Source organism: Macaca nemestrina, chromosome 19, assembly GCF_043159975.1.
Source record: "Macaca nemestrina isolate mMacNem1 chromosome 19, mMacNem.hap1, whole genome shotgun sequence".
NCBI classification, from domain to species: Eukaryota; Metazoa; Chordata; class Mammalia; order Primates; family Cercopithecidae; genus Macaca; species Macaca nemestrina.
Window position 1 is genome coordinate 58314325 of NC_092143.1, and position 19934 is coordinate 58334258.

The following is a 19934-nucleotide window of genomic DNA, read 5'->3' on the forward strand; positions in this document are numbered from 1 at the left end:
TATCTTTACCCTCTGCTTCATCCAATATTATCATTCACAAATTTAGTAATAGGCTTAAGACCATTCAGTTGTAACTACAATGTTTCCTTATTTAGCACCCTTTTTGGTTTTGATAAATGGAGGGAAATTTTAATTTCCTTGTTTAATCATTAAAAAAATGTTCTGAGAATTTTAGATAATTTATTTGAAGAAACATAAATTTCTAAAATGTGAAATGGCATAGTCTATTAAACACTCACCTAAACCAGACTTTTTTAATCGTTTTAAGTGCTGACTTGTTTGTTTTCCAGTGGGAGATTTTTGCCCATGTTTCATTTCTTTATCTGAACTGTCTGCTTCACCATTTTTAGATTCGGATCCTAAAAAAGGAAATAGTTATTATGTCATTATCTTCTCTAGCTGTCCTCGAAAAGAAAAATCTAAAATTGTTTGAGGAACTGTAGATATAATCTCCTTTTCTAAGAGTTAATATACTACCTTTGGCCACAATCTGATTCCCCTACTGGATATAAAAAAAGAAGCCCAATAAATCAATCAAACAGAACAAAAAGCAAGAACAGATGGCCTAATAGTGGAGTCAAAACTACGTTCACTGATCTGATAGCTTTTAAAAGAAATAGAGTCAGGTCTTTTGTAAAATACACGAATAAGCTTGAACAATACTATGCCATTTTGAGACAATACAAGACAGAGACAGGAAGATGAAGAAGAAAGGAATCTTGAAGAGAGGGAGAGATTATACCTTTATAAATAACTTTATGTTGAAGTAGGAACAAAAAATACAAACGTTAATCTACAATAAATAGAATAGTACATAACTGATAAAGTGACAGAAGGTAAATTAGAAGAAAAGGTCAGGGCTGCACTGGGGTGAGAAGAATGCTGCCAGAACACAAAAACTAATAAAGGATTTCTGATTTTGCAGCACAGGACTGAAGAACAAATTCACACTCACAAAGAACTGCTTTTGATGGTATTATACATCAGCATGTGGTCCACCCTTAAAGTTCAACATTCAAACAAAAGCCAAAGCAACAGCAACCACAAAATTCACCTACACATTTTCTTACACCTACTGTCTTCATTTGCTGATGACGAGCAAGCTGGTACATTTTTCTTTTCTAAACTGGAAATAGTCTATATTTTTGAATCACTGAGTCAAAGGTATAAAAAAATTAAACCAAACCTTAAGTGGTAGTATTACTCAGTTTCAGAAAAAAATCATGACATCTCTCTCAGTGAGGAGGTCTCCTCCAGGAAGAAACTGGCCAAGCATATGGTATTTCAGCTCTTTACCTGAAGGCGAATCCGACTGCTCATCAGACACCTTCAATGGTGTCAAAACAACACGAGGAACAGTCTTGTTTACCATCATTGAGACTCCATTTCTTCTTTTCTGCTGCTGCCTCAAAGCCTACAAAACATAATCAAAAGATATGACATAAAAATATAGCCAAAATAATTGCTCATAATTGAATTAAATGACTCATTTGCCCATCATTAGACAGAACCTCTTAAGAGACTTAAATTCCACAGAGCCCTTAATTTCTCAGGATTCTTAATAGTTACCTTCATGTCATTTTCCCTTAAAAGCATAAAATCAGGCTTTGGCAAAGGGTATAAGCCCGAGACCATTTTCGGTATAATTCTAACAACAAAGCAGCATTTAATGGTTTCTTCTACCTTAGCACTGTGGCTTGAGAGTCCATGGAATTTGAAACTATGGCTCCCAAGTCAAATGAATGTAAAATAAATGTTTCGAAACCAGGATAAAAATATATGTGTCTGCACTTCTCTCGCAGGTGCGTCCTCTCCAGCGCACCGCTCAGTCAATCAAGTTAACACTGAGTGTCATCAGTATGTACAGCATGTAAGGACTACAGTATTGATGCACTCACTCAGCCGTGGGGAGCACTGCACAAAATCACTGAACATGGCAGGAATCATTTATTTCTGTGAAGGGAATCAGTCCTAATCTTGGAAACCTTGCAGCACTTGGCTTCTGTCTGCTTGACTTTGGGCATTAACCTTCAGAACACGAACATGACAGGTTCTAGCAAATCCAGGAAAAAATGAATATGAGAATAAATCTCTCCAAATGGGAGCACTTTGTGTTTCATAAATGAATCGACCACGGTGATGATAATGTAATAAAAGACATTTAAAAGTTTTGAAATACAGCTTATCTAGCTGATCACTTTATATAGAAAATTACCTGTAATAAAAAGGGTCTTAAGCACACGAAACTGAAAAGCCATTAAATTCACAGCCATAGGAATGCTAAAACTCCTCAAAAGGTTAAAAGGCTGGCTTCATACGGTCTCAATCCTTTTTATTCCTAGTTTCTGTGTAATTTCTACCAATTTTACAACATCCCAGTTACTTGATTAATGTTCTTCAACTGAGAGTTGTCAGAATCTCCTGAAAGACTGCCTTGACTGTATTTTCCCTTGCTGTCAAAAACCGATGTCCTTTTATTTGCAAAGGGTATTAGCCAATGTCCAACTTGTCAACCATAAGATTTAGCAACCAAATAATTACAGAAGTGAAAATTAAATACCATTTAAATGAGAGAAAGCATTTAAATTATACATACAACTTATTCAGATAAGATTTAAAGCCTGATGAGAAAGTAAAAGCTTGGGAAATCTATTACAAATGATATGGTTGTTAATGATAACATAAGACATCTTTTCTTTGATTCTTACATTTACTAAGTTTTCATAAAGTACCCAGCTACTATACATGGGAGAGGGGCAAAAAATACAAAGATTAATAATATGCCTTCCTTCTCACCTTTAGCCTGCTGTCAATAATACATTTAATGAGGACATATGTGTTATAAAATATTTAAGACATTTACTCTTTCTTCAAGATGTATACATAATTGCACATAAATTTTGCACATAATTGAATCAATCTGTCTAGCACTGTATAAGGATTCAACGTACTTTATAGAAATTAACCTAACAATCCAATAATAAAACAGAACACAGCAACATAGCAATTTAAATTACAATTAAGTCCATCTCTCCCCATTATGTAAGACTTCACAAAACAATTAAGCCTGCACAAAGAGTGATCAATTTTTAGGAGCCTTTATAGCATATATTTAAACTACTTCTCATGGAGAAAAAAATTAGGCATTTTAAAAATACTGTGTGTGTGTGTGTGTGTGTGTGTGTGTGTGTGTGTGTGTGTGTGTGTGGTTAGAGAGTTTATTTTAGAAAATATTTAGGGAAAAAAAGATGAACTAACTAGAAGCTGGAATCATTAAGTCAAAGCTGGCATGTCTTTTTAGAGCATTTGTGGTAAATAATAATTAAAGCAATGAAAATTTTGACCTCAATTTCTAGAGCTGAGAGGACTCTGCTATAGAAAAATTAGTAATCAGAAGAAAGCCATAATAAAAATAATGTAAGAATAAAAACCTGTAGCAATTTTTAATTTTAAAAAGACAAGGCAAGGATAAAGGAAGGTGACTAACACTGAGTCTGTTTGTATGATGTTTTTTGAATATATGTTTCCTGATCAGACCACCTGACTGTTTCTCAGTACAATATTTTTTAAAAGCCCTGACACACACTATGTGTCTGTAGGCAAACAAAACTAAATGCCTACTGTATAAAAAGATTTTCTTTTTCCTTTTTTTTTTTTTTTTTTTTGAGATGGAGTCTCGCTCTGATGCCCAGGCTGGAGTGCAATGGTGCAATCTCAGCTCACTGCAACCTCCGCCTCCTGGGTTCAAGCAATCCTCCCACCTCATCCTCCCAAGTAGCAAGGATAACAGGTTTGCACCACCACCCCTGGCTAGTATTTTGTTTGTTTGTTTTTGGTAGAGACAGGTTTCACTATGTTGGCCAGGCAAGTCTTGAACTCCTGACCTCAAGCGATCTCCCTGCCTCCCTCCCAAAGTACTGGGATTACAGAAGAATTTTACAGAATTTCAGAATTTTCTGAAAAATTGGCAGTGTGATGCAGTGGTTAAGGAGTTGTAGAGTCAGAGAAAGATTTAACTAACTAGCTGCTGGGTAAATGACTTGGGTCAATGTCCCTACAAAACAGAGGCAGCAGCGCAGGCAAGATGCTTTAAACAGAAAATCTGCACAACAGTGGTTATCAGAGTTTACCTCACATAGTAAATACTCAACAAATGTCATTTTTTGTTATTTATATAACTTATCCTTTCTGCAACCAACGCATTTTTGAGACCCTATTCAGCTGTACGATAGCATAAGTGCTGCTGATCCATAGTGGTGAACATGAGAGTAGTTTTCATTATTCCACATTTTAGTAAAGGATTGACAAGGAAATACATGAAATCATATAAGTGTTTCACTCACATACAAGTGCTAAGAAAATTATGCCAGAAAGAGGAAGTAGAGTAACTTGGGTGGGGAGAACCAATCTAGAGTGGGATGTCAGAAATGGCCTCTCTGGAGGCAACAAAGGAGGTGAGACATAAATGACAAGAAGAAACTGGTTGTGTGAAAATTGTGGGGTCTCCAATAAGTAAAAAAATAGCATCATATCCACTAGCAGGGATAACTTTTGATTACTACAGAAATTAAAACAAAAACAAAAACAAAACAGAGTAGATGGAAAAAAAGGAGTAGGGAGTTTACAGAGAAAGCAAAGAACTCCAAAATGGTTGCCAAGGCTTTATAAAGATCGGAGGACTTATATTCAGGATGAAAAACATGAGGTCAAATACAAAGCTTCCCTTCTACCCTCCCCATACCATGCCTATGTCTCAAATCAGGAATTTCACTGGGGAAGGGTTTTCTGGTTTTGTTATTCCTTTGTTTCCTCTTTCTTTTTCTCCTGAGTTCCCCAGGATTAGGATTGAGAATAGGAATGAAAGACTAGAGCAAAGTTGTCTTAACCAGTGTTGTCACAGCCATGACATCATAACCTTTTGGGAGGCAGAGGGCCAACTGCTAGATTTGTATGGCCTGCATTAGTGGATGCATAAGAGGCTTTTGCTGGGAGGCCTTTGAAACTACGTTCAACACTGACATAAACCACGCTCTCTCCAGCTGACCTCCGCACTTCCCCTCAGTGCAGGCTCTACGTACCGGGTTCCTCTCATCTAAGTAGGCAGCTTTCCTAGGCAAGGTCTTTACAAATTCCCCATGCTTGACTAGCTGTTCAGCACCTGCTCAGGATACAAGCACAGTCAGCATCCTTGTCCCACTGTACAATGTGTAGCCGAGCCATTATGGTCAGCCCTCTGATTTAACAAATCTCATAATCCTTCAAAATACAAGGTTTAGAACACACACCCCCAAATCTTGAGTTATTTTTTATACATCTGTTGGGGGTTGTTCAATCGACCATCTGGTCTCCTCTTAGTCCTTTGCGGCTATGTCTAACACCTCTCTTCCAAACAGGGTTACTGGTATCATACTGTCTGCAGCTTTGAGCTTTTGCTGAAATTCTAGGAAAACAAGAAAATTCCTATTACACATTATGCTACATATATAATAGAAATCATCTGCAAATTAACTTGTGATTATCTGTATTTGGGTATCTCACAGCCTAAATATTATAAATTCATGGAATAGATTAAGAAAATAGGATTAAGAGGATCACTTTAGATTGTTATGGATGCTGTGTCCTATACAGGGGTACCCTAAAAGAGGGGATGTTATTTTCTGTTGTGACAACTTAGAAAGGGCAGCTTTTTCTATTACACATTAGAGTCTTAATTAGCTAGTGGTGGCCCTGTTGATCTGTCTATAATGTGATTTATTTTGACAGATATTACATAATCAGTCTATTTGAGCCTAGATTCATTTTAGGGAAGGATATAAATGAGACACCTCCAACTGTCTCAAGCCTTAGCTGTACTGAGGAATGCTAATGGACTATCTTGTAGAACAACTTTAAATCCTGTCCTTTCAAATCCAGAAAGAAGCAATATCAAAATCAAAATAAACAAGCAGATGGTGAGTGTAAATGCAGTCTACTATGAAGAAATGTACCTTCAAGCCAGTCACATGTATAATGTTCCACTGTCCAAACCACACAGTACAATTTCAATATTGATGGTGTTATGAGAAGGAGTATAATTGGATTTACCAAGTTTAATGCTTTCAGGTATTATTTAATATGAAAGAAATTTACAAGCTTAACCCTGGAAATGAACGCACTTTTCAAAGGAAACACATACAACATAGCTAACCCAGTCTAGGAAAAGTAAAGATCATATCACACTCACATCAATTCAATTCTGGCTCTAAGTGCAAGGAAAGAAATCAAAAGATGCTGACTGTGCATGCTTTTCTCCAGTGACATATTGCAATACTTTCTTGCAAAAAGAGAGAGAGAGGAAAAAACCCTTTAAATAAACATTTGATTTTTCAGACAGAAAGCCTGTTAGATAGTTCTAAAAATATGGATTCGTTTTCATTCCTATCCTAATGGAAAAATAAAATAAAACTTCAAATCAGAGGCTTTTGTGTTAACTTGGAATTTTAAGCAAGTAATGCCTGCTTTATTTTAACAACGCAAAAACACAAGCAATGTAGCTTAAGAATGCACTGAATGCAGTAACTCTTCCACTGAAAATCTGAAAACATCACATGCTGTGAATGCTAAAAGTTAAATGATTAGAAATACATATAGAAAACAGTGGGCTGTTTCAGGCACCAACAACTTGCATTGCCGCTAGTGTGATAAATGTCAATGCCCATGTTCAGAAACTATTATCATGTAATATAACCTTTGGAATTTCACAGTATTGGTCAAACATATAAAGCTAAAGCAAAATACCAAGAATAGATCTGCTTTGCAATATCAAAAAGAAAATGCATCTGCAACTTTATGAATAAACTCTACTACCCTAAATAAATAATGAAGGAAGTCAAATAAACCAACACAAACAACATAGAAAGGTTATGTTCACTACCATGTCACTTGCTGTAAGAGAACTCATCCTTCTTTAACCTTTCATTATCTTGTGGCTGTTTAAAATTTCTAAAATTTAATCTTCCTGAATTATATTTTAAAATGCAGAATCTAATCTTTTCACACTTTTTAGGATCATAACTAAAATACCCAGGCAGAAAGAAGACAGGGAACAAGGTAATAATCAGCAATCTGCTGCTCTCCAGAGGCTTCTGAATATGCTTATGCAGAAAAAAAAAAGACAACTACTGAAATAACACTATATTATTCATGCAATTATACCCCACATATGATGTTAACTAACATTTTGAGGATTAGAAAGTAAAAGGGACTCAAATATTTGGGAGCAATAAAAGTATTCTATGTCAACAGTCAAGGGACATTATAGCTTCCAGATTGTCCAGCTTACAGTTACACTGCAATCAACAGTGCTATGACATCAAAGAGCCCACTTTCTGTAGCAACGTGCTTCAGGCAGGGGTAGAAAGTGGGGGCCTTCAGACTTAAGAAATTATGCCTGGCATATTTTGTAAGACAGTTTGTTTTAAATTATTTTTTTAACTCCACTTATGATTATAAAGCTATTTGGTTTTAGGAATTTGTTTAAATCTACTTCTTTCTAAGAGTCTACACTGGTTAGTGTATAGACTACTAAAGTCCTACTGAATCACAACATATTTCTAATAAAATAATAATGACGTATATTTGAGTGTGTGTTATCAATATGGGCTGGCACTGAAGATAAGCAGCCTCTATTCAGAAATGCTATTTTTAATAAGTATGCTGTATTGCTTTCCATATGCTATATAACAACTCAAGTATGTAGATTTTCTTGGATAGTATCAAAAATTCATCTATACTATTACATAGCATATGCTGAAAGGCAGCATTTGTGAAGAGGGCAGAATCTAAACTACGGTTCTGGATTCAAACGTCATCTCTAAGATTTACTTGCTTGCGGGGTGATCTTGGGCAAGTTACCTAACTTGGGTCTTAGTTTCTTCCTTTGAAAAATGGAGATATAAGTACATACTTCCAAGCATTTGCATGAGAATTAAATAATATATCCCATGTAAAATGGAGAGTACAGGGTCTAGAAACCATAACAGTTAATTATCAGCTAATGTAATTATTTTTAAGATCATTCTCCTGGCCCTAGGTTCATATGATTATGATTTGTGCATGTATACATACACGTGAAACATATATTCACAAACACAGATCACATGTATATGGAAATATATACATATATATGTATATAACACACTTAGAAAGAATTCTGCATGGTCATAGCCATTCAGCTATCCAAAAGAAAAGAAAGCTGTAGATTTGCTGAGGTTGCTACAGTTTAAAATGCTGCATGTTCAGTCAATTTTTGCAATGCTGTCTTAAGAAATTCAGCAATTACATGGAATCTGGGCAAAATTCTGCAAGAACAGCTTTTCTTCTAAATATGTTTCCAATATAAGTTTGATTATTAATCAAATATTAGCATATTTGCTCTATATTGAGCCATATTCTCCTGGTTACTAATTTGCTATAGGTTATAAAATAGAAGTTTTAAGAAATGAATTAATAACTCTTTCAGGACATTAAGAAGCTTTCAAGACAGGATTCTTAAAACAAAGCTTAGACTCTAAGCAAGCAGTGGCAGTTCCCATGAAAATATGCTCCACAAAAAACACAAAACAAAAAAAATCCCTTAAAATTGTGTAATGTTTTAGTAATTGCAAAAAAATGTTCCAATAACACAAAACCAAAATGATGAAAGTACAAATTAATGATATAGAACAATACAGAAAGCTGTACCTTTATATTTCTATTCATATACAGGAAGATTTCATGGTGTGCACATTTTTCAATTCACTGAACCTCACAAGTATGTTTCATTTATGATCCCATTTATGTTTCTTAAATACCACAGCCACAAGTGTCCATTTTTGTATCTTTTCTTCTATTCTGGTTAGTATTTTATTACCTGCATCTTATTTGCTGTCTGAATGAGTTGCCCAGGCTTTGCTACCTACATTCATTTTTTATTTCATCAATTAAAAAGGGATCTCAACACCGATTTCAGTTTTGTTCTCTGGCATCTAAAACATTTCAAATGCAGTAAGTGGCAAGCTCTCCAAAGGGTACTTGACCTATGCAGGGTGAAATATACTGCTACTACCTTCAATATAATAACCAATGAATGGCAATGCTGCAGTGTCAATAACATGAAATAGGAAGGTGACATAATTCAGCATAAACATGCTAAGTTTCTTTCCTGTGTTTTCTTGTCTGAGGTACAGGAGAAGACAGGTAGAAATGTTCCAAGTCTAGAAGTTTGGATGTGCACATTAAGAAGCTTTAGTGGGGCCGGGCGTGGTGGCTCACGCCTGTAATCCCAGCACTTTGGGAGGCCGAGGTGGGTGGATCACAAGGTCAGGAGATCGAGACCATGGTGAAACCCCGTCTCTACTAAAAATAGAAAAAATTAGCCGGGCGCAGGGGCGGGCGCCTGTAGTCCCAGCTACTCGGGAGGCTGAGGCAGGAGAATGGCGTGAACCCGGGAGGCGGAGCTTGCAGTGAGCCGAGATTGTGCCACTGCACTCCAGCCTGGGCGACAGAGCGAGACTCCGTCTCAAAAAAAAAAAAAAAAAAAAAAAAAAAAAAAAAAAAAAAAAAAAAAGAAGCTTTAGTGGTTGGTGGAACTTAAAAAACTATTTTAAAAAATATAATTTTTCTTTTCCTTGTGATAAATACATCACTAGACTGATACCTCTAATCCTGGATCTGGTAAAGGTCATCAATGGGTGGCTGAAGGGGGAGTTGTTATAGAAGGATCAAAATAGAATGTACAAGAGGAAAGCACTTAAGGGGAAACTATGAATTCAGGGCTAAATACGTGAACCTTCCATTTACTGACACTCTTTGTGTTGTTATCATACGATGGCTCCATCTAACCATAACATCTCCTCCTTTTCTTCTCTGCACAATTTAGCATTTGCCAGTATAACAGAAGTCACTATTATTTCTACGAGCCACTCACTCTACCATGTGCTTTCATCCTATTACCTCAGTTAATTCTCAGATCAATCCCAGGAGCAAGATACTATTATTTTCCACATTTTCTATATAAGGAATTTAAGATTCAGAGAGGAGAAGTAGCTTGCCTAGAGACAGCAAGTGAGTAGCAAGAATTTAAACCAGGGTATGTCAGTGCCCAGAGCCCAACCTTGTAAATATCCCCTCCTTGCACCATCTCAGTGCAAGGCCACAAAGGCCCGTACTGCCTCTGTGACAGCAGAATAATATGGCAACTTTAACTGCCATTCAGCACCAAACAACACTCATTGATGAATACTCCAGATATAAGTAAGCAACACTCACTATTTTTCCTATTTGTAACTTAATGTATCTCAGTAACAACAAATAAATTATCATTTATTTTTATACTATCAGATAAGCACAAAAAACATAGATGTTATTTTTTAAATATGCAATGCATTTATGAACCCAACAGATTTACTACTATAAATCACACATAGACACACAAAATCTTAATACAAATTTTTATGTATTTTCAGTGGATGCATATTCCTTCTTCTATTTTACATTAAAATTTTCAGTCAAGTCTCTCCTAGTTTTTTTCTTTTATCAAAGATTAAAATTATTGAACTGAATATCATGGATGGGGTTGAATTCAGGAAAATTCTGCTTTCTGATTCCTAGGTTCCTACCTACTTGATCAGCAAAACGAACATTACCTTAAGTACACAGAACTGAAGGACAAAGAATAAATGGCAGCTATCTTACCTGTTTAAGAGCCTTTTTGGTGTGCTGCTGGAAGGAAGACACTAACTTGCTTTGCACTGCTGTGTTGGTAAGGCTTGAATCTCGAGTGGAAGATGCTTCATCAGTTACCTGCTTTGAACAAACTAGAAACAGAAAGAGATAATGATATTACTAATTTGAATTCCTTTTTTTATATCCACTGTAATTACACACTTGGAGCTTTTCTCCAATTGAAAATGGATACCTAAAATAAAGCAAAATAGCACAGCAAAAAGAAGAGTATCTAGATATGAAGAAATGGAATCATTTAATAACTGTGTGGCCACAGTTCCATTTAACCTTTTTAAGCCTTCCTGTCCTTACCCGCAAATTGATGGTAATTTCTATGTCACTGAATTATTGTATGGACATAAAAAATAGACAATATCTGCCTCAGGAGCTGGGAGTCAGTAGGTACTATCTGAATTTGAATATGAAGATTGGGTAATGCACAGTATTCTGAAAAAAAAAATCTAAATTAATGCAATTGTTTTAAATCTACCCAGCCTCACAGGTATTATGATTCTTCTACTTCACAGCCTTACTACTATAGAATCTGTGACCTATGGGACATGTTTATTTTCTCCTACGGGCTGAGTCATAAAGCATGGGTAAGGAAAAAAGAAATCTGAGATGCTTGTTACCAACTCAGGATAATTATTTTGAGGAAAAGGGTGCTCTCACAGACTACAATACAACTGCCCATTTTTATCAGAGTCAGGCTTGCATGTTGTCTATTCTATAGAAGACTTTTTCTTCCAAAAGACTGCTTTTTAGGAGAATCAACGTCTCACTGACTTGGGTGACCAAGCAGAGCCCACAGGCAGTGTCTGCTCTCTGAAACCCATGTTCGAGCCAGAACTCTACCTTTAGTTCTCCTCAAACTGAGAGACTTCTGAGTCCTCATTTGACTCCTCCTCAAACTGAAAGACTTTAACACTGAAATGGTTTGAGTAGGAGCACAGATGCAGGCCCTTTTCTGTATACACTGGGGGAGAAGGAGCTTGGAAAATCAAAATGAGGAAGTACTATGATTAGCGACAGAATGGAGGCATATGTCAAAGGCAGGAGGCAAGAGGAAGTCAGAAGAAAATAACTTGAGAACATATTGTAAAGAAGCTCAAAACATGACTTTTTAAGGGCACCAGGGTTAATGCTAATTCAAGAAAACTTTACAAGTGATGGCAACTTGAGAGGTTTCTGACCTGAGTTTTAAAAGAAGGTGAAGAAGTAAAAATTATTGCAGCAAAAAGTGGGAAGCACAGGCATACGCACCTTGAGAACACTCAAGTAGCTTGTGATAGACTCAAACACACCTTGCCTAGAAATAATCATGCGGCCCGTGAGAGACAATTTTGGGAAAAAAATAATCAAATTTTTTGTTAATACAGAAAGTAATCAGACAAATGAACAAATTTAGGAAACTAAAATAACTGTTAGTTATTAATGCCAGACACTTCCGGCACGTGATCTGATTTAATCCTTGCAGCTTTCTTGTAACACAATAAGGTACATATTTCTATATTCGAGAAAGAAAACTAGAGCTCAGAAAGGTGAAATAACTTGCCCATGGTCATAGGGCCAATGAAACTGCAGAGATGGGATTCAAGGCCAACTTAGTCTAGCTTCAGAACCTATGATTTTTCCACTTACAATATTTGGTTTCAAAAGTCAAGATCTGATACAGAAAATATCATATCGAAAGAAGCATAATTTAGTTGCATGATACGGAAACTAGAAGTTAACAAAGGCAGGGGGAAACAAGTCACTCAGCCGCCGACAAGGAAAAATTGAGAATTGTGAGTAAGTGACGGGTCTAGGAAGTACTATGGTTGAAGTAGCAAAAAGATTTGCGGATGAATATAGTGAGAAAAGTCACTGAATTAAAGATCAGATGACTTTTTCGCTTAATATGATTTTTTTCCTTAAGACGGTCTAAATGTTCTAGTTATGAAACAGTTTATTACACTGATCACATAAACTATGGTTCCTAGGCTTCTCTCCTTAAAATAATGACTAGCATAATTTGTAACACCTTGCCAAAGCTTATTATTTATCAAGAAATATAAATAATCATCAGTTTATAGTCTAAACATAAATTTATAGTATTTACTGATAACACAGGTAGTCTTTTCAATGTTCTGAAGTCTATGAAATGTGACCAACTGAGGAGGTGACAGAGAGATGGCAGATAGAATATATGATCCCAAATGAACAGATCTCATGTACGCCCAGCCAAATGTAAAATGTGCATTAGTGAATATGTTTTATTACTTTCACATTCTTATAATGGCATTTATACCCAGAAAACTGGAAACTTACAGGTTAGTTCGTTTAAAGGAGAACTAAATGCAGTCCAGAGATATTAAGGAACTTAGGGAAAATATGAGAAAGCTTCTGCATACTGGGCGTCTAAATACACTTCCAATTTGTTTAGAAAATGCTATTATTCCCATGTCTTTCAAAGGTAAACTTCACTTCCAGCAGGATTAAACAATAACAAATTCTGACCCAGTGTACATGTAACTGAGGCCTCGCATCCCTCTTATTTTCTGAATAAGAAAATAAGCAATATGCAATCATCTGTCCTTCCTGAGGGTAACTGTTATATAGCTCACCAGTTGCTCTATTTCTGACCTAAGAAACCATCAGATAATTGGGATACCTATTTCAGTATCAGCATATACACTGCATCATTTTGGTTAAATTCATTATGGCACTATGTTGATAGTGATTGACATCTATTTATATATGTTGTATCCAAAAGAAAGATTCTATTCAACTTAGAGCCCAGAACTTCAGACGGAGGGCAGGACAACAGTTGAAACTGCATTAAGGAATACCATGCAGTTTGTTCTAAAAATGATTCATTTTCCTTAACTCACTGCTTTATCTTACACTCCATTCTAGACCCAAGAAAAACCTCAAGAATACCTGTCTGAGGTAGTCAATTTTCTCCCTAATCCCTCTTTCTGGAAGTTGTTCCTGACGTTATTTCTCCAGATCAAAGCATATTTCCCTAATTATTTACTTCCCTAATTATTTATTGACACAATAACTATAGAACCTTAAAGAAAAGCAAAATGTAACAGAAAAAAAAAATATGTGATTGTTCCTTTGGGTTGAATAATTTATTTTTAAGAAAAAAAAATCAGGAAAGAAAAAATGGGTGGGACATATTTGCAATTCACACATAGGCTTCACTCAGTGTGCTCGTATACATTTTTAAATTACTGACAAATATGGACCTTTTTTCATGGACATTTAAGTTGCTTTATTCATTCGTTTTCCATGCATATGACATGAAAATAGCTGAATCTAAAAACACTAATTCACTGAGTGCAGCTGGCCTGTGCAGGTTCATGCAGATTCATATTCTGACAAAATGCAAGGTTTTCACTTCTACTTATTCTTGCAGCTTTCTTAATAATAGATGTGATAAATAAATAATGAAGGACTCATTTTAAACAGTTGCCTGAATATTTATCTAACAGACTGACTTTGGCCTCTGAAATACAAGCCAAAGGAAAACTAATGTTAAAGAAAGGATCAGGGAAAATCCCTTGCATGTAAAATTACAACAGGAGCCAGGAAACTGAAGAATTAGGACAGATGTTTTATCCAATAAATATCAAACACTGACATGCAGTTTAGAAAGTGATATCTTCTTGGCATTGAGAACAGAACAGGAGCTATCTTTTCTAACTGTGTACTGGCATGATCACAAAACTAATGCCAGGACCTTATACCTTGAAATCCCACAATACAGTCTGTCCTTTTCAAATTGAAGATGAGGAAACAAAATGAGACTAGTTCTCCCAAGAATTTTTATCATTCCACATTTTTTAAAAGGTATAAAAATACTATTTCTGTCTACATTTTGCTTGCCTACCAAAAACAGGCAAGCCAAAAGGATAGTTAAAAGCTAATCTGCTGATTTTAAATTTGCCTCTCAATACCTCCACTCTTACTCCCCAAACCCTCCCTCATAATACTCTATTTAGAAGACCTGGGAGCAAAAGGAGGTGGGAGATTATAGGTAACCATGAGACAGCCTTGAAGGCTACAGAAGTGGTAACTGCTCCAGCAAACCTGCGGGCTTCAGTGTCTCCAAGTTGTCTCTCTCTCCTTTTAATTTACCATTCAATTTGAAAATACTATTGAACTAGAAAATGTAGATTAGAGTTCCTATTTTAAAGCTGCAAGCTAGGGAGGGGATATGGCTGGTATTCCCTCCTAATGTAAGTACTAATCCACTGACAGATGTACAAGAGGACACCCACAATTGTAACTGTGACCTACAACCCAGGATATACAGGAGCAATCAGAAGGCAAACTTGATATGTCTCTCTTGTCTCACATCCTGCCTACCTCCCGATTCTCACCCTCTATAATCCAGCCAATCTGGAGACTCTTCAGTGTCTTCTGAACACATCTACTTGCTGTGTTTGTTGTACTTGGTCTGATTGTCCCTTCTCCAAATATCCTTTCCCAGCACTCTGCCTGGCAAACTCATCTTGGCAGTCCAAATTCTAAACAGCTTCCCCCAAAGCTTCTCTGACTATCCCAGCTTCTGAGGTAGACTTGCTCCTCCCCTAGCCATGCTGTCTTGGAATTTAGTGTACGAATTCATGACAGTCCCTGCAATGCTGGTGCTGTTGTCTGCCTCAGCAGCCACAGGCTCAGAAACTCAGGGATTTATATGCAAAGATGGGCACAGAGCAGTCGATCTATTAGTGTTCACTGAATTTTTTAAAAATCAAATTTTAAAATATCAAATTCAAAAATTTTGTTTAGAGTATTTTTGAAGTTAACTTTCAACTATGATTTTTAAAAATAATTCATGAAAGTGGAGGTCAGCAGAGCTCTTCTTTATGAAAAAGTACATATAAAATGAATTGTTGTAAACTTGAAAATAGAAGCCTTCTTAAATTATTTTCCCAAATTATTCTACAGTCAATTAGGGATAATATGAAAGCCAAATGACAGAATTTCCTATGAAAGACAGTAGGAAGTTGCACGACCTGCCACTAATTATAGATAGATTTCTCTTTGCCATCTTTACTCATTGCCTTATTTAACGAGTAAAGTCACAGTTTTGTGCTTTTGCATGGGGAAATAAAAATAAAATTTAAAGTCAAAATTAGAAATCACAATGCTTACATAAAATGGCAGAAGCTGTGTGGGTGCAGAACCACAACACAGACCAGGATCTGTACATTATATAGTCGCTGCAAAATAGGTATTGTGTACTATTAATTGCTCTCTGTCCCACTGAGCCACCCAATAAGTAACAGGCTATCTGAGGAAACTGGTGCTCAAAGACCTAATAAAGACAAGGAGGGGAGCAGTCTTTTACCAATTTCATTTCTGTAAGTTCTCTTTCCAAACACTCTCTTTCATTCTTGTGAATAATCAGACTAGATGTTCTCAAATCACAACAGTTTTCTGTATGAATGATCTTGACATACACTATAGGCTTAAAAAAAACTTAAATGAATAAAAAATTTAACTCAAAGGATACATAGTATATTAGGAATAACACTGTGGGTACACTGTTAGAAATCAATAAAATCTGAACAGAGGGCTGGGTCTTAGAGGAAGTTTATTGGTTTATTGATTAATCATTCATTCAATTGCACAACTCTTATTGAGTACTTTCCCTCATGCCAATCACTGTATAAGATGCTGGGGGAAAAAACAGTGAAAAAGATCCAATACCTGAGTTGGAGGCCATAAGAATTTTTAAAAACTGTTTTCAATGAACAACAGACCATTAATTCTACCTGAGGAAAACTACGGATGAAAACTAAACAATAACAAATTTGTTTTGAAAGATCAACAAGCAGACAATTCAGAAATATCCCCAAATGGCAAACAATCACAAAAGTTTATGCTTGGGTTATGCTTTGTTTTATGTACAGTATTTACATTTGAAATTGTGTAAATCATATATTTCGGATATATACAGCCAGAAAATACATGCTACAAATTGTTAAAAAGACTTGAACAGGGAAAACTATCTGACTCCAATTAAATCATTCCTGAACTCCATTTTTAAAATCCTTTTTGCATTCGGCCTACGCAGAATTGCCTTTTCTAAAAACATTTGTTTCAATACAGGTATAGGTATTTGGGTTTAAGCAAATTTCCTTGTTACATTAAAAGAAAATCCAAAGGATATAAGTTGCCAAGAAAAGTTAGTAATTAAATAGATTAATAAATTGCTAGTAATACTAGCAATAAAATAATGGGAACAGCAACTTTTTCCTAAGACCCTTTCAGAGGACAGGAGTCTAAAAATTATAAGCACTGATGCTCTTGATAATATTTAGAATATCTTCTATAATGAAATATACCTAATATAACTGGAATGATTACTATATTTTATAACCTACTTCATTAGCCCAATGAAGCCTCTTCTTCAGAAGAGATTTTCAGAAAAAAAGAGCAAAATAAACCAAGAGGAATGTTGAACCAGATAATAATTATACCAACTATATATCAGTGAGAACATGCTGCTGCAAAATGTCATCATGCCAGAGACTTTAGTGATTTGGGTGGCTGATATCATATGGTGCAAATGCCATTCACCTGCCACAGAAATGGATATGCCACCATCTCATTACAATGGCTACAAATGGTTCACAAACATTTTGATTAGAACACTGAAGCTCCAAAGGTAACTAGGAAGACCATTGTATACACTAAAGATGTAGCTATAAGAATCTCTTCTACAAGCACTCAATTTACCAGCCAGGCCAATTTAATTATACTGTTATCTCTGGATATTCATAAAAATATCTCCTTAAACACAGAAGAGAGAAAACTCAAACCAAAAAATAAATACATTTAGTAGGAAAAGCATATATTGTAGTTATCAGTCTTTAGCCACCTAACCTCCTCCTACCATAGAACCAACAAGGATTTTGCTCACAGGGTAATGGAGATTAATAATACTATATGCTGTTTGTGTGGGAAAAATAACATCAGAGGCTACTTATTTTATACTGGTATAACCCCTGTGATCTTCCACACTGCATCAGGTTTCTGAAACATCTGCAGAGAAATAAAGCAATCAGCCTAGAAAATGAGAAACAGAAAAAAGTGGACAGGAAGGAGATCAGCAAAAGGTTGGTACAGGTTAAGGTTAAGTGTTTCATTCATGGGCATCACTACTAATTACTTCATACTTCACCATATAAACTATGAACTCCAATGTACGATAAAGGGGAATCAGGTTAGCTATCCAGAAGGCAGTTTGAGAAATGTTTATACAATATAACTGTAAAGAAAAGTGAGAGTGAATTATCTGGCATCAATGAAAAAGTACTTTTTTTAAAGAACATGAGTGTTTTGTTCATATGTACAGTGACAGATTATATAAATCAAACAGAGTATTGGCTAGTTAAGATGGATAATTGAGGGAATACCTTCAATTCTGTTTTTATTTGAGGAGTTTGTTGTTTTGAGATCATATTCTGTTCTCGATCTGTATATTATGAAATATTTCTCTCACAATTCAAGAAGAGAGGTGAAAGTATGCTTAAATGGGTCACTTTGTCGCACTTAAAAAGAAAACTTTTTCCTCTATGACTCTGGACTGTTAAAACTGACCAAAATCCATTTAGACAAGAATGAAGTTCACAGTTCAAGAGGAAATACGTAAGAAAAAGAGGTCTCTAAAAGATAAAAGAAATGAAAAGTATCTGTAAATAATGTTTGAAAGAGTTGGGATAAGTCGTTTAGAGAAGTTAAGATGAAGGGGTGACCATCTGTTTATCATCAGAGCACAGAAAAAATAAAAAAGAAGGAAATTAGTTTAATTAAAAGCATAAAAGATTTCAACATAAAGAATAAATTCTTCTCTATAAAAGTTATCAAGAACACAGGGAGAAGTATAAAGGTGACTGTGTGATTTCTATCTACCTGATCATATACTAGTAGAACATTGTCTACTTCAATTGACTGGTTTAAGAAAAACACTGGTAGGAGAGAGGAACTAGGGCTTCAGGATCTTTTGAAGTTCCTCATGCTTCTTGTGAAATGTATAATCTGGGGGCTGGGATAAAAGAAAGGAGGAGAAAGAGGGGGCAGTGGAAGTTCTATATCCTGCCAGTGGTCATTTCTGACTCTGAAGATTATTCGCTTTCCTCTGTGTTTTCTTCAATGTGTAACTAAAACAACATAATTTTCACATACTTAAGTTTCTGTAGACCACCAATGTAGAGCAGGTGTCTCCATGAGCTAACAAAGCTGTTGCCTAAAATACAGAGCTGTTGAATGAAAGACAAATTAGCTTAACCCCCCAAAATTAGGGGAACTGGTTCAGGCATAGAAGGAATATCCTTCCTGTCACCTGCAAGATTCTTAGGAATGGCTGCCGGGTAGCTGGTTACGCTGTGTTACCTTTCTCCACGATCATGTAGAAGCCTGTTGGCGCTCTCCTACCCCCAACCTCCTGAACACAAAGATGCAGACACACACCATCCAATGTAAAACTACACTGGAGCATTCACAGGCAAGTTACTGTAAAACCTCCAGCAAAACGAGACCAGGAATACCAACCGACACTGAGTAGGTGAGCAACATCTTCCAAAGTTACTCAAAACACTCCCTGCACAACTCCACGGTCACCCTCATTTTCCTTTTTTGTAGTCTTGTATAAAACCGCTTCATGAGCTGTCAGTGTGACTACTCCCCAGGGTGTCTGGACCTTTTTAATGTATGCCCCAATTTCTCCATGAAGCTTCTCATCTGCATGTAACTGATGTCTCAATTGAGATTATATTCACACTTCAGGCCTCCTTAACACACTTTTCACTTTTGATAAAAGACCCCTCAAACTGTAGCCTCTGAGCCAATGAAAACAAAGAGTGAGCTGAGTAACGTTTCATTAAGTTAACACAACTCTGCCAAGAATCACACAATCAGAAACCTACTTATAAAACTGGCCATAAAGAATAATGAAAAAGGACTCCATAAAATTCTTCAAATGTTGGAATCATTATTTGCCCTGGGATTTAAAGTCTAAAACATAAGATTCTTTTTTTTTTTTTCTTTTTCCCCCCAACAGAGACTTTTAAAATACTAATTCTCTTGCTAGAGTGCTGCTTCCTCCCTGAAAGTCATTAGGGTTAAGAGCAAGCAGAACCTTTTTTGATCTCTGTGAATGAAATGTGTACAATCTCTAGTTTCCTCAT

The 19934-nt window shown here is 35.9% G+C and overlaps 1 protein-coding gene across 8 annotated transcripts in view; it reads right to left on the reverse strand.

The window, feature by feature from the left end:
• Positions 1 to 19934, reverse strand: part of LOC105498445 (ASXL transcriptional regulator 3) — a 231035-nt gene that overhangs the window by 135808 nt on the left and 75293 nt on the right. For all 8 annotated transcript variants that reach the window (XR_011616964.1, XR_011616963.1, XM_011770636.3 and 5 more), the window contains 3 exons: positions 10714 to 10835; positions 1297 to 1414; positions 240 to 359 (listed from right to left, as the gene is read on the reverse strand). Coding sequence is in view for 6 of the 8 variants with exons in the window: in XM_011770636.3 (XP_011768938.2) it covers positions 240 to 359; positions 1297 to 1414; positions 10714 to 10835 (360 nt within the window). In the remaining 2 variants the exon portion in view is untranslated. The remainder of the gene's footprint in view (positions 1 to 239; positions 360 to 1296; positions 1415 to 10713; positions 10836 to 19934) is intronic.